At 37.2% G+C, this 15,711-nt stretch overlaps 1 protein-coding gene across 1 annotated transcript; it reads right to left on the bottom strand.

Moving 5' to 3' along the window:
* Positions 1 to 3,842: 3,842 nt before the first annotated feature.
* klhl8 (kelch-like family member 8) lies at positions 3,843 to 14,288 on the bottom strand. Its single transcript, XM_028602444.1, has 12 exons — positions 14,177 to 14,288; positions 10,849 to 11,068; positions 10,493 to 10,554; positions 9,982 to 10,147; positions 9,391 to 9,711; positions 8,927 to 9,113; positions 8,457 to 8,600; positions 8,135 to 8,246; positions 7,283 to 7,451; positions 7,036 to 7,195; positions 6,209 to 6,410; positions 3,843 to 5,759 (listed from the first exon to the last, which is right to left on the bottom strand). The coding sequence occupies exons 2-12, from the start codon at positions 11,044 to 11,046 to the stop codon at positions 5,636 to 5,638; spliced, it is 1,845 nt and encodes a 614-aa protein (XP_028458245.1). The 5' UTR covers positions 11,047 to 11,068; positions 14,177 to 14,288; the 3' UTR covers positions 3,843 to 5,635.
* Positions 14,289 to 15,711: the final 1,423 nt, after the last annotated feature.

Below are 15,711 nucleotides of genomic sequence, written 5' to 3'. Positions count from 1 at the left end.
GCAAGAAGAGCAGCAAAACTGAGCAGCTGCAGAAGCATTCTTTGTCTTCTGTCCCTTTTCTATTATTTTTCTGTGTTCACCTCTCAAGAAGAGTTTCTACGCATCTCAATAGCTTTTAAGTTTTTCTCCAAACTCCCCTAAACCTGGCAGTGTGTGATGTGCTCTAGCTCCCAGTTATCACACCTCTGAGCATCTTCTCTTTGGTTTACCTCTTTTCAGCACCCGTCCAGGGTCCAAAGACTGAAAGCAGTAAAACACAGATGACAAACACTTAATTAACCTCTTGACTTATTTTCTACATTACAACCTACGGTAGTTTGCCCCCAAATAAAACAACAAAGTTGAATATTTTGATTCCACAATGCACAATATTAAGGGTAAAACATTATAATTCCATACAACAAAGAACAACAATTACCAATAATACACAAATTTGACAATGCAAAATAGGCATATTTTCTGAGGTAAAAAAAACTAATTATTTTCTTCTACATGTTACTACTTGCTGAATGCATTTTAATGTACAACACCTTGTGTCGATTTAATTAAGGTGCTTCATAAAAAAAAATGTACTTACCTAATTAGGAAATTAAAATGCTAGACATATATCATTTAAAGCTTTTTCTGTGTGCTATTTATTCTTTGTACTAAAAAATAATTGTTTAAAATGGAAGACATTCTGTGAGCTATGTGCTAAAAGGCCCTAAGAAGTCATTTCACAATGTACATAATAATGATAGATCATATGATTCTTTTCTTGATATAGAATGTATAGAATGTTGAAAAAAAGTCAATACTATAGTATGTCAAAAATAGTGATAAAAAAGTCAGTACAGTATGTTGAAAATTGTCATGAACAGGTAATTGTATAGTATGTCTAAAAAAAGTCATAGTATAAAGTCATAAACATTTCATAGTATAATATCATGAAAAAAGTGATAAAAAGGCCTAGTATAGTATGTGGAAAAAAGTCCTAGTATAGTATGTGGAAAAAAAGTCCTAGTATAGTATGTGGAAAAAAGTCCTAGTATAGTATGTGGAAAAAAGTCCTAGTATAGTATGTGGAAAAAAAGTCCTAGTATAGTATGTGGAAAAAAGTCCTAGTATAGTATGTGGAAAAAAGTCCTATGTGGAAAAAAGTCATAGTATAGTATGTGACAAAAAGTGCTAACAAAGTCATAGTATAGCATGTCAAAAAAAAGTCACAGTATAGTATGTCGTAAAAGCAATAAAAAGTCATAGTATAGTAATGTCGACAAAAAACATCCTAAAAAGTCATAGAATAGTAGGCTATATCGAAAAAGTGATAAAAAGTCATAGCATAACAAGTCGATAAAAAAGTCATAAAAAGTCATAAAAGTGACAAAAAGTCATAGTATATTTTATTTATCTATTCTATCTATTCTATCTATTGAAAAAAAAGTCATAGTATAGTACGTAGACAAAAAAAAGTCATAAAAAAGTCATAGTATAACTTCTTCCGCTATCTTCAGGTCAGAGACTTTCTGTGTAAAACACTACCCGTGTTTCCAACGCTGCCACCTTGCAACCCGGTTGAGTTGCTTGTAGAGCATACTGAATCATTTAGGAGCATTATTTCCATAATATACAATAAACTCACACAGGAATGTCATTCTCAGCTTCCCTCTCTAAAGGCTGATTGGGAATTTGATTTGGGTGAAATCATCACTGATGATATGTGGCTCTCAATCCTGCAAAGAGCACATGGTTCATCGATATGTGCTAGACACAGCTTAATGCAATGTAAAATTTTGCACCACTTGCACTGGACCAACCAAAAACTTTCAAGACACTTCCCAAATATTAGTCCTTTATGTAATCAATGTTGTTCATGCCCTGCCACTCACGCCCACATGTTTTGGGCTTGCAGCAAACTTAATGACTTTTGGTCTTTGATTTTTGGGGCGGTCTCAGATTATATAGGTGCAGGCATAACCATCCGTCCCTGCTTATTCATGGCCATTTTTGGTGTCTCCCCAGATCATCTTGGTCTGTCTAAAACACAGTCAGATTCCATTGCTTTTGTGACTTTTATTGCCAGACGTCTGATCTTACTTAAGTGGAAAGATCCTCACCCTCCCACCTTTACACACTGGACTGTTAGGTGTTGTATTTTCTTAAATTAGAAAAGTAAAGACATTCTTTAAGGGGCTCTGTTAACAGATATTTTGAGTTGTGGAACCCAATTTCTCTTTAACATCAGCCATGTTAAAGAGTATAATATTTCAAAAAAAGTTATAATATAGCATGTCGAAAAAAGTCATAAGAAAGTCATAGTATAGTATGTCAGAAAAAGTCTTAAAAAAGTCACAGAATGTCGAAAAGTCATAAAAACAAGTCATAGTATTTCGAAAAAAGTTATAAAAAGTCATAATATAGCATGTTGAAAGAAAGTCATAAGAAAGTCATAGTATTGTATGTCGGGAAAAAAGTCATAAAAAAGTCAATAGTATAATATTTCTAAAAAAATCATTAAAAAGTCTTTCAGTGTTTGCTTCAGCGGCCGCCATTTCAATTCTTACCTGCGGCCCTTTGCTGGATGTCATTGCCCCTCTCTCTTTTCTTTCATATCTAAGCTGTCCTATCAAATAAAGGACTAAAATGCCCAAAAAATATATAGTGTATATATATATATATATATATATATATATATATATACAGTATATATATATATAATAGTATGTTATGTTGAAAATTGCATAGTATAGTGGCTATATTGGAAAAAGTCATTAAAAATGGTTAGGGTTAGTATAGTATGTCGAAAATAGTCATAGCATAGTCATTGTATGTCAAAAAAAGTCAGAATAGCATCTTGGAAAAAAAGTTCTAGTAGAGGATGTAAAAGAAAAGTGATTAAAAAGTCATACATGTAGTATAGTATGTCGAAAAAGTAATAAAGTCATAGTATAGTACAATATATCAAAAAAAGTCATAATATAGTTATGTCGAAATAACGGATAAGTCATGAATAAAACACTAAACTCAAAGAGTGATAACACAAAAATTGAACTCAATTTCTAATAACGGAAGTGTTGTGAATGACATCTGTAAGTGAAAGTATGTGGTAGGAGTAGCATTTCAAAGAGGAAGAAGCCTGAAGAGGATTTGAAAATTGTTCCATTGACTTAAATGTAAAACATTTTTTTGAAAAAAAGCTTAATATTTTTAAAACTATAAATAGCAGAAAAGAGTTGAATATTAGCCATCATGTCCTCAAGGAGCTAAACATTTTGATATTTGAATGTTTTTTGTAGCTGAACGTATGCAGGAGTTAGAGGACCATAGAGAGTTGAAGAATAAAGAATCAGATACACAGCACACAACCATTTGTGCAACTGGAGCTTCAGCTCTCTTTAAAGCCCTTAATGACATGTTGATTACAGGAGCCCATCACATTAGACACAGTGAAACCACAAAGTCCAACACACAGTTTATAACAACCACGTTAACATTCTATAAAGTTTATACTGCCAAACTTCTGCCTACAAGTGTTACTTTTTAACTTGGTTTAATAGGACGTTACAAAACAATAAACACAAATTCTCATTTATATGTTGTATTGTTCAGCAGACATCAGAAAAGTATAATTTTATGAGTCATTGAGAAAAAAAAAAGGCAATGCATAGGAAAATGAACCAAACTCTTTAGTTCAGAGCAGTGTGACGTGCACGTTGACTTTTCATAACAGAATTTCATTTTATAAAAAGGGGCATTACAACAAACTTGATTGCTGAAGGGCTTTTTGGTACACAGGTCGAAGTCAGTCCTGACTGGAAGGATACATTTCAATAAGTGTTACAGAAAAAGAGGAATTCCACCAATAAACTTTAGACATAACTTTATTGTACCAATGTATTCCAATACCATGTAAATAAAATAAAAAACACAAGATGGAAGCCGTCAGGAGGAGAAAGAACAACAACACAAAGTACAGTAAACATTTCAAAATACTTTCAAAAGAAGTTTCTAACAAGGTTGGCAGCACATATTACTTCAACTGTGTTGTCAAAATGATGTACCAGGTTGATAATATGCACTAATATTTATACAGGCAGGACACCAACTGTGCAATAATATGTATATTTATATTATAAATGGACTAAGCATTTCTGTTTTAACTCTGTCATGTGCCTATTCTGAAAAAAACTAAACTGTTGCTAGAAAGTATAACATTTTCCGTAGATATGGCAGAAATAGACACGAGTGTTAAATAAACATCTTCAAACACAAAATTCTCCATTTAGGACAAAAATATATGCCGACTTCACATCTATTCTAGGAAAATAGTGCACAGCAATTAATTAGATAGTGTAGTAAAGGATAATACCAAAGATACAGCTATTTTATTATACAGAATGTCCATATATTAAAATATAATGCAACCATCTGCAGAGACAAACCTCAGCTGCACCTCATACATATATGAAAGCACTCCGATTAGGATTTCTGACAGTCCAGCTATCGTCAAACACAAATCTTGAATTTGAATTTCTGTCCCTGTCAGTTGGAATAGATCTCTATACAATAATGTAAAACTGCTTATAATTGGGGAGGTGCAGCACATTGCTCTGATCAGTCCTCGACTCTCAGGAATATAGTCAGCAAACCTTTCTCTATTCTGAGGTTGAGGTAAAGGTGGCGACTCAGGATTCAGCAGGCGTTGAACCAGATTTGCATCTACAGCATCCCAGAATGGCTGACCGACTTTTTGTGGTTTGGCACTTGCAGCAGTTAAAGTCTTCGGCCCGTCACCTCCTACCCAGTGACTGATTTGTGCCAATCAGCCTTAAATGATTGTTCAAACACAATTAGAGGCAGATCCAGGCTACAACCACTGGACGATGATCCAGCTTACTGCAGTGGGAACTGCTGATAGAATCATTCTGAAATGCACCTTTACAAAAGACTGACGCTTTCACTTAAACCTGGCATAAGATCACAGGAATCTTGGAAATGTATTTGACATCTTAACATCGTATTTTAGATCGACTAATGAAAATGTTAATGAAATTGTTAATACTGTAACTGCACACGCTGCACTGCAAAAAGGTGTTTAATCCAGTTTGATTTCTTTCAAATTACTGATTTGTCACAACTGCAGAGCTAACAAGTAAACTAGAGACAGACTTAAAGTCTTAAAGAAAAGACCTTTAAAATGCATTTATACTGGCCTACTATATGGTCCACATTCATAATGTGCAGTTAAGCTAGTAGTTCTGAATCCAAACTTACCACTCATTCTCGAGATGTTAGTATTAAATACCAATAGGCTCAGCTACTATCTTCCCTTAAAAAAAAAAAAAGTAAAGGCAGTCAAACAAAAGAAAATACAGTACAAAATACTACATCACTGATTGTGAATAACACCAGCAGGAGTCAAGGTCTTGAATGTGTCATTTTGACAGTTTTGTCAGATGTGCACTTCAAGTCAGCAAAACCTCCCTAATATTCCTCAATCACTGTGTGCAAACTGAACATCAGCCTAAAACGGACAGTGGCGACAATAATGATGCTGGGCGAAAATCCCTCCGTCACTGTCCGTGTGCTTTGTGTTGTGCAGCGATCAGAACTGATGCTGACCCGGCAGTCAGTCAGGTAATAAGTGGAGCGGCGGTCACATGCAGTTGGCCACGTTGCTGGAGCCCTGGCCGACGTCCCTGATCTGGCTGACGTGAGACGAACAGACAGCCACTCCAGCTCCAGCACGGCAGTGAGACACTGAACCCACCAGCTCCCATCTGAAAAGCAAACGCACACAAATACATCACAACTAAATAAAAAGAAAACATACTAACAGTCCTAAACATTATAGCAGTATTTTTGAGCTAGGTCTGTAACTGCAAAATTAAAATTGGTCTGGACTATTTGATTTGTGTCTTTAACTCTGTGCGTATTGCAGAGTTATTTGTTTGTATTTTCGGTTTTTGTTTTCTAAATGTGCATTGTATTGCCAACAGGTGAATGTTAATTCAAGTTGCTTGCTCTTTCAGCTAGCTACTGTAATATCTAAAACCGAATGCAAGGTGATGTTAACCTCGGTTCTTAAATTATTGGACACACTGACCGCATACATGGAAACACCTACAGTAGTTTATCCGTATGGGTTATTAGGGATATTAGACCATCCTAAATCCCACCTTGAGACCTTAGAAACACTACCCATAGTCATCATTCATCGCCTCCTCACCTGTTCATTCGCGGCTCAAAAGCCTCCACTGTGTTCAGGTAGATGTTCCCATTGTGACCACCGACTGCGAACACTCTTCCCATCACAGTGGCTACACCGACTCCCCCACGTGGGGTGGTCAGCTCAGACACGTACTCCCAGCGGTGCATTCGTGGGTCAAAGCGCTCTACAGAGCTCAGGGGTGAATTGTCATCAAAACCACCTAAGGGAAAGACCAGAGTGACGATTATTAAAAATCACAAGAAATTTATCTCAAGTGCTCTTGTAAAAAAAAATGGGTCAAACAGGAAACTGGCATATATTACTTCACATGAAATAAGGACACATGTAATCTGGCAAACTACACGCTCAGGTGTAACAACCGCTAACACTCTGAGTAGGATTATGTTGATGCTAATTGAGCAGGCAAAAGACAGGAGGATTTCACTGATGTTCATTGTTGTACAACAGCTACTGACCAGGCCAAATGCCACTACAGACATTTTAATGAGCCTTGAATGAACCATGACTCTTCAAATTCAAATGGTATAATAAAAATCTCGCACTCACACTTTGTTAATCAGTTACCAGATAGCATGACAAAACATGAACTTTTGTCTTTCCTGATTCACGCATTTGTATATAAAATTGTAGGGTGTGTATCTAGGAGGCATGTGACCTAGGTGTATCGAAGTCTGTAATTCCAGTCACTGCAGCACAAGCAAAAGTGGACAATATACAGTACATCTTGGAACTACATTATATGGTACCAACCATTTCTGGCAACACAAGTGATCTGATCTGAAGAGATGAATATTACAGATGTTTGGTTTATTTATTCCTCTCACCCACTACATAGAGGCAGCCGTTGAGTTTGCTGACTCCATTTCCAGCCCGTCGTTGGCCCATCTCGCTGACCTCCGTCCACTTGTTGAGGTGTGGGTTAAACCGCTCCACACTGGACAGTGATGCCACGCCATCGTTGCCTCCCACTGCGTACACAAAACTCTGGCGAGGAGAGGGCATAAAACAGTGAAGTCCAGAGTAGGTATCATATATCAGTCACAATTGATTGACCTTCCTTTGCAGTCTTACGCCCAAAGCCACAGATCCCACTCCTCCTCTGGGGGTGTTCATCGGCGCCACAGCGCTCCAGCAGTCACTTTCGATGTCATAACGCTCCACATCGTTAAAGCAGGAATTGTCATCCAGACCTCCAATAGCGTAGATAGGACCACCAAGAGCCGCCAGGGCTATGCCCCTCCTGAGTAAAACACATATATTCATGGTCAAAGCCGTATTTCTGCTGTTAACCAAGTCCTCTAAGAACAGTAAAAACATACTGTAGATAGTAAATGGAAAAAACTAACATTTTCTAAGTCAACAGGAAATAATTACATAAACATTTAGGATTAACAGATCAACAGCAGAGTTTTAATCGCTAAAACTAACAACTACTGGAGAGTAAAGAGCAGTATGAATGATTTCTAGGCTTTTTGTAAAATCATTAGTTTCCATATGTGAAATTACTTTGTCCAGCTTAGTGGATTTCAGCCCACAGATAATCCTACTGGCTCTGGTAAATTGTGGTTAGCTCCACTGCCAATTTGCATTGTGTTAACTTTTTCCAACGGCAAAAGTGGAGCAAGAAGCCAAATAGTGCCAGTTTTAAGGTAAAAAAAACAGAAATCACATAAGAAAGCTGGAGGTTGTAAAAAAATGGCTCCAGACAATTTTTCTCATCGACACTACACCCCAAGAATCGTGTTTTCAGAACCACCCTGTCCGGATTTTTCTTTTTAATCACCATTTTTGGGTGTGAAAACCACAGGCTTAGGAAGGCCAAAATGAAGAAAAAAAGGTTGCATTTAACAACAAAAATCAGATAGCATTCTCTCCAAAGAAAAAAGTCCAATTCACATTCAGTATATTGTAGCATCTGTGTACCTCTTGGTGTTCATGGAGGCTTTCATCATCCACTTGTTGGTGAGGGGGTCAAACATCTCCATGTTGCCTAAGTGTTCGTTACCATCATGGCCCCCGACAGCATAAACCTTGCCTAAGGAAACCAACATTAAATTGATATGAAGACGAGTTTTTATGATTATGTCACCTGACCAGTGATGTTTTCATTTGGTATGCTGCAAGGTATACTTTATGCACTTTGAAAAAAACTGCAGCCTCCAAAATGATTATGAAGTTGGATCAACACTCCTCTTAAACGGCTTCATTCAAAACTGAACATAATAACCTTAATGAAGGTTCTTACCTTCTACAGATATTACACCCACGTGACGCCGTCTGCTGTTCATTTCAGGACCAAAGAACCAGCTGTTCTTAGTGATGGAGTAGCACTCGATGCTGCGAAATGGGTCACCAGAACCCCCTCGGCCACCCACACAGAACAAAACCCCTGAGGAAATGGAAGGAAAGAACAAAACGTTGGCGCAGTGAGAGATCACATATCATGCTTTATGCCCACAGGACCTAAGAATAAACACATTTTAAAAAGTTGAAAAAAATAAACGAAGTGAAAACAACAAATTTTCTATAAACTAGAAAGTTATTAAATTTTTGTAAATTTGCTTATGTTACAAAGTAACCCAGAAAGGCATTTGGTTTCATTACTGTAGCTGTGTATTCTTTAGGACGATAAGAAGAAAGTGCTGAATGTTATTACAAATGCCATAAAACCAGCAGTTACATGTTCAAAGCCAAACCCCAACATACAAGCATTACCTGCAGTGTGTTTCCGGGGTATGGTACGGACTGAATATTCAAAGTCCAGCACCACCTTGTTGCTGAGGTGCAGGTGGTAGTTCCTGGCTTCGTCCATCAGGTCGCGACAACTCAGGTTACCTTTAATCATCTCGTCCTTAGACACTGTTCCACTCAGGAACTCTACAGCGAGCAGGGGGAGGCGCACCTGAAGGAAAGACCAGCATACACATTGTATTGTGGTTGTAAAAGTGATTAAATAAGGCTGTGAACGTATATATGTAACACTAATTTAACACACACAGTTATATAGCTAAAGCTTCAGATAATCAGTAAACCAGAACATTCAAGTCTACTAGAGCACACACAGAGGTACTTCCAAACAAAACTTCTGGGGATATTACATTAAGGAAGACGCAACATTAAGTTACGTAAGCTAAACCAAACCACGCCCTGTGATACCCTTAAGCTATGCACTCTCTAACCTGAGACATGATCTGGTCCAGCCAGGCCTCGTGGTGCTGTGGGTTTGCTTTCAACCATTTCACTGCTGCATTGTACACTTCTGTCTCTGAATGGATATTGAGCTCGCTGGAGGACAATAATGTGCGTAAGTGCTGGGGAGACACGCATGTAAAGTCCTCACACTCCACTACCTCAGTGAAGTGTTCGCAGGCATAGCGGTCAGCCATGTCCATCAGGTCCACACGGTTGTGGCTCTCAGCGAATGTACGAACTGCCAGGCAGTTGGTGGGGTGAAAGTGGGCCTTCATGTACTCACAGCAGGCTCTCGCCACCAACTCCACCTAATAGATATAAGCAGTAAAAAAAGACATTTTAAAGATGATCTCTTACATAATATGATTCTGTTCTGTGTACAAATTGTTATAACATTTTGAATTGCTAAATAAGTGTACACTAAGAAAATGCAGAATCCCTTAGTTCATGTAGTTACATAAAACTCATTCACTAATCTTCAGCCGCTAATCCGGGTTCAGGTCGCGCACGATCATGTAAAATAAGGAGAACAAAATGCCTGCGCAGCTTGTTGATTGATTGTATTTGTGTTTTTTCACCTGAAGGATGCAGGCAGCATAAAGTAGTGGCTGGACATTGTCCACAGTTAATGTGAGCTTGGAGGAGTAGGCAAAATGCACCAGGTCCTGGATGGCATCACCATCAAAGTCCTTGATCTCTATCAGTTCCTGCTTAGCCTCAGACATCTCTGATAGAAACATGGCCCTGAGGGAAGAAATAGCTATTTAGACAAAAAATACCTCCCGCAAAGCTTTGTGTTCTGCAAAAACATACAGACATGACACAATCTTTGATTTTTCCAGGCTCAGGAAAGTTTAGAGATAGTTCTTTGTTGCTTAATTTCTGTATGTTTAGTCAGAGCAAAAAGTGTATCTGGCATGTAATATTTGACTTTAAGAAAACACATCTATAGGTCAACAGGTTCCATTACGTCATTATGGAGATTGGATGCCCGTCAGTAGGAAAAAACCCTCTTATCTGTCTGTGCTGTACTGAAAATTGCTATTATAGGCCTAGTTAAAAATAATAAAACCTAAAAATGGATCATACCTGAAGTAAGGGATCACACAAGCCAGCACTAGCTTGTGACATGGTATCAACCTACTGCCAACCTACAAAATGAGACAAACACAACATGCATGTTTAAAAAAAAAAAAAAGCAACAAGCCACACCCGTACACATTATTAGAAATTAAAATAATCATTTCCACAATATGACTGTTCAGACAGACTGTACTGTGATTTCTGTAGCTATTCAGGGATTGCAAATAAATCAAACCACCACATACAACTCATAATTGTGATGAATTAGGTTCACATGTATAAAATGAAAAGATGACTTGAGATAAATTTAACAAACAAATCTCTCTCGCTCTCTTTACTTGAGTCTGTGTAGTGTGACCTACCTTCAGCGTAACATCACAGAGCTCTCCTACTTCATAAAAATGCCGGAGGGAGTTATGGAAATCCTTCCAGGCCTCATGAGCCTCAAAGATAAAGGACCCATCAGGCTCACAGTCTGCTTTCGACGCCCTGTTTCCAGGCCGCTTCTCCTTGGGCTTCAATTGCTTGGCATGGTCTGGCACCACATCCCCTGGTGCCATAGCTGGCTACAAGTAACAACACCTATAAGAGAGACAGAAAGAATTGTATATATTTGCTTAGTCAGTTTTTCACTCATTTTCTGGTTCCAGCATCTCAGCTGGATAATATTTTGCTCCTTTTCTCAGTCTTATATCATTGTTGTATTATGTGATATTGTTGGGTTTTGGACTATTGGTCACAAAAACAAGACATTTTAGAGACCCTTTTCAATTTTGGGAATTTACAATTGCCATTTTTATAGTCTAAACAAATAATTCAGGAATTCAAAAAAAAAAAAAAAACTACTATTAACAACCCAAAACAATTGTATGGATAGGCTGTTAAGAAAATAGTAATAGAATAATTGCCCATCTCTAGCAATAAGCAGACCAACTTGTCACTGGATCATGTAAGAATAATTTGCTGTCTGAAATAACAACCACAACTCGATGCAAATGACATTCTACAGGCTTCAATGGAGGAAACAAAAGAAATTAGTGGTGGGGGGGATTGCCTTTCCTTCCAGCTGAGCAAGTTTGGTCAGTCTTCCTCCCCTTTACTCATTCAGCAGAGACTGGAGACAAATGTGAAGAAAAAAAAACAAAACAGGACGAACCGATTCCTCCAAGCACACACAAACATGACACACTATGCAGAGAATACTGTGCAATCAAACCTATAAAACATCCTACCTATTGCTGAATTTGATGAAAATCTCCACAGCTGAACAGATAAACTGGGAGCCGACAGCCAGAGGCCAAAGCTCCACCCACACCTTACAGACGATGCAGTGTCTCTTTTTTAAGCTATTTCTCTGACTGAATGGACTCAGTGTGTCGCCCCCTCATCACTAGTCCTCTCAGCTATAAGAGCAGAAACATCAAGTCCCATCATATGCACTAGTGATTAAACTCTCTCGCCACTTCTGTTTTACTTTGTAGGCTCCTTGTTAGGCTTCATCTTTAACACCACATGTAGCGACTTTGTAATATCCACTTAATTCAACGACAGATTCAGACACACTTTCATGGCCTTAAGATGATAACATCGTCATGTTGTATTATTTATGAGTGAGGTAGTCAATAATTTAACGGCAGAGATGTATTGCACAACTCAACTCCACTGAGTATTAAACTGAAAAACATCATATGCCAACAGCAACCTCTTTTTAAATTCAAAACATATTTTCTATGCATCTGTTTACCAAAGGGACTTCTACAAAGCAACCAGTATACCACATTAGTTAAAAAAGGTACTTTACCCACTTGTCAAAGAGCACACAGCAACTACACGTAATACTGTGCTTGGTTTGGCCTTTGATCACAGTATTGTGACAGTAATTACCCAACTAATGAGCTTGTTTCTGGCACACTGATTTTCTATACTTCCCTCACATTTAAAGAGATTGAAAATAAAGCAGCTTGTGAACAAGACTAGGTGGGAACCTAGTATATGGCTGGACCATGCATGGTCAATGTGCTTCATTGTGGCCAAATTGTTACAGTCAGGGACAGTCAGCGGTGGTGTCTATAATGTGAATATGGAATTGTGATCATCTGTAGTGGTTCCACTAATATTTTTTTGTTGTGTACTGAAGTAGCATATCCCATGATATTCGTTCGAGATAATTAATTGAGGACTCCTTTAATTTAATGAATTCAACAATGTAATCATGCTATTTTCAACAATTTGTTTTTCTGTGTTGCCTGAAATAATGATCTTGAGGAGCTGCAGCATTTTTTCATGGACAAAATGGTTAAAATGGTGGTGACAGCAGCAACAACAACAACAACAACAACAACAACAAACATGTATTGAGGAAGTTGATCAGCTGATTGAAGGGTGATAGAAGGTAAAAGCCTGTGGTGCGCCAATACATTTTGAACGGGCAATGACAATTGGTGAAACACAAACTCACGTCATCACACTCAATCTGACCAGTGGTAATAATTGTATATCTGTTTATTTATCGTAAGTACTATCGTTATTGCGATATTCAACGTTACCGCATCTCGCATATTTTCCTCATATCGTGCAGCCCTAACCAACATGTCATTTACTCCAGTATAACAGTGTGTAGGCTGTTTTTTCTTGCTTTGCCCAAAATATACAATACTGTGATCCATATGCAGCCAGTGGTGGAAAAAGTATTCAGCTCCTTTACTTAAGTAAAAGTACTAATACCACACAGTATACTCTTTACAAGTAAAAGTCCTGCACTGAAAATATTACTTAAGTGAAAGTATGAAAGTATCATCAGGAAAGTGTACTTAAAGTATAAAAAGTAAAAGTACTCAATGCAGAACCTCTAAACTATCAAAACAGTTCTGTCAATCAACTGTTTAATCATTTCAGCTAGTTGTTTAGCTAGCACACAAAACACATGCTTTATTATTACATTTAATAATAAAGCATGCGTTTTGTGTGCAAAATAATTAATTTTAAAGTAATTAGTAACTAAAGCTGTCAGATTAATGTAGTGGAGTAAAAGGTACAGCATTTCCCTTTGAAACGTAGTGGAGTAGAAGTATAAAGTGGCATGAAAAGTAAAGACTCAAGTAAAATAGCAAGCACCTCAACATTTGTATAAGTAGGCTACAGCAGTACTTAAGTAAATTAACTTAGTTACATTCCACCACTGAATGTAGCCTATGTAATAGTGTCTTTAACAGCTAGCTAGCTACTCCTGGACAATAGAATATCAAGAGAAGAGCTAACGTTAAGGATTTAGGATAAGACACCACCTATAAAGTTACTGCAAATATCGCAGTTGTTCAACGTAAACGATAGCTAGCTAGCATAGTGAATATTGCTGCATGCCGTGGTGTTAACGTCGTACTTCTAACGTTGAACCAAATAACGTTATTGGGTTTTCTCTCTAAAACCAGACAAAATATAACGATATGACTCGAAAGAACGTGATAAAGCTACTTTCAGCTAGGAGATTAACGTTTACGGTTAGCTTGTTGCTAAAAGCAACCAAAAGCAACTAGCAGGCAGACTAGCATCAGTCCACTAGCCAATGTTAGCTGGCAGGGAACGGAGGATTGAAGCGAGAGTTTAGCGAAAATACTAAATGTAGAATGCTACAAATGACTATAAAACATCGGATAATCGTTGCATTAAGTCAAAAATATTTCATTTGAGTACCTCATGTCGCAGCAAGAATTAAAAGATGCCGGTTTCTTTGAGTAGAATGTTTGGCATTGGCACGTTTGTTGTGATTCCAAGTGCTTCATGGGTATTGTAGTTTTAATGCATTACCTGAACAACAGCTGAAGAAACAATATAAAATGCGGTCAGGGTACTAGAAGCTCCTCATGCCTGGTTAAAAGCGACAACTTTAAATATAAAGAGTAACACACTTTCCGATGTATTTAATCAGAGGACATACAGTAATGTTAAGAACCTATACTATGTTATCGTTTCCCCAATAGAAAGCAAAAATAAATGATCAGAACAGACACCTCTCTTCTCTAAGAATGTCAATGTCAAAGTTGATTTACCTATTATACAGTTTATTTGCTCTAAACATCCGAACAAAGAGTCGGTGCAGCTACAAATTCTTTAAAAAGATAATTATTACGGCAGACACATACATAGTACCACATTCTTAAGTTGTCAAATAGGACTGTAGCCTACTTTTAGATTGAGTCAATTTATGTTGTCTTTTGCCTCACTAAACACAAGTTCCAGTAAATAACACTGACATGTTCAAAATAAGGGACTGAACTACAGAGTAATGTGCAACGTAAGAAATGTTGTTACAATTGTTATATAACTATATTGGCCAATTAAATATTTGCTAAAACATTATACATTAACACCTTCACATCCTGATTGAGTTTTATATACTGTATATAAGTGCAGCGTCAGGTTATTTATGCTGTAAACACCAAGCAGAAATATTGAAAACAGGTCATAAATGTGGAAAGATTGTATACACCTATACATTCATATATATATATATATATATATATATATATATATATATATATATATATAAACAAAACAATATAGCAATTGTGTGTAAATCTGTTATGAACAGTTGTGTTTATTATAAATAAATCTTTCTTTGAAGATGGGAACAAAGATTTGTGACAGTTTACACTCTGTCAGTGCCTGTCATGTCCAACTTAACTCAACTAGAAGTGTTCTCAGTTAAATGATGATACTATGGAATTTAAAGAAAAGAATACCCAGACCATTACACTTCAAATTACTGAGATACATCATTTTCTTGACATTCAAACTTTGACTAATGGGAAGCCATTTATCATGGAGGGAGTAAGAGCTGTAGAATTAACAGACCTGTACATAACAAGTTCTACTGTATACCCTAGGGTGTAATTTCCACTGGGGACCCCGCCCCCCCACTTTCAAATTTTGAACAATTTTAACTCTATAAAATGATTCTCTCAAGTCTTGGCGATCACCCCTATATTAAACAATAAAGAAAGTAAGACATCTTTTTCTTATATATAGTTTAGTACTATTCTTTCTGGCAGAATTTATCATTATGATCAACTTTATTTATTTCCATAAATGTATGTATTTATTTCATAAATGTATGTAGAATTCAGGAAATGAGATTCAAATCTAAAACATTTTTCTGGCGGAGGACCCCCAGAACCCCTGTTTTGTGTCCCACCCACTTCTTACACCAAAGTTACACCCTTGCCTAT

This window comes from Perca flavescens, chromosome 16 (assembly GCF_004354835.1).
Source record: "Perca flavescens isolate YP-PL-M2 chromosome 16, PFLA_1.0, whole genome shotgun sequence".
NCBI classification, from domain to species: Eukaryota; Metazoa; Chordata; class Actinopteri; order Perciformes; family Percidae; genus Perca; species Perca flavescens.
This window is presented reverse-complemented; position numbering and strand designations above follow the sequence as displayed.

What these genes read in the sequence shown, in the direction of transcription:
- klhl8 (XM_028602444.1), bottom strand. Translation starts at nt 11,046, where the DNA reads ATGGCACCAGGGGATGTGGTGCCAGACCATGCCAAGCAATTGAAGCCC. An exon ending in TCTGTGATGTTACGCTGAAG is followed by an intron (nt 10,555 to 10,848) that starts GTAGGTCACACT and finishes CTCATTTTGTAG; the next exon opens with GTTGGCAGTAGGTTGATACC. An exon ending in ACCCCGGAAACACACTGCAG is followed by an intron (nt 8,601 to 8,926) that starts GTAATGCTTGTA and finishes CCATTTCCTCAG; the next exon opens with GGGTTTTGTTCTGTGTGGGT.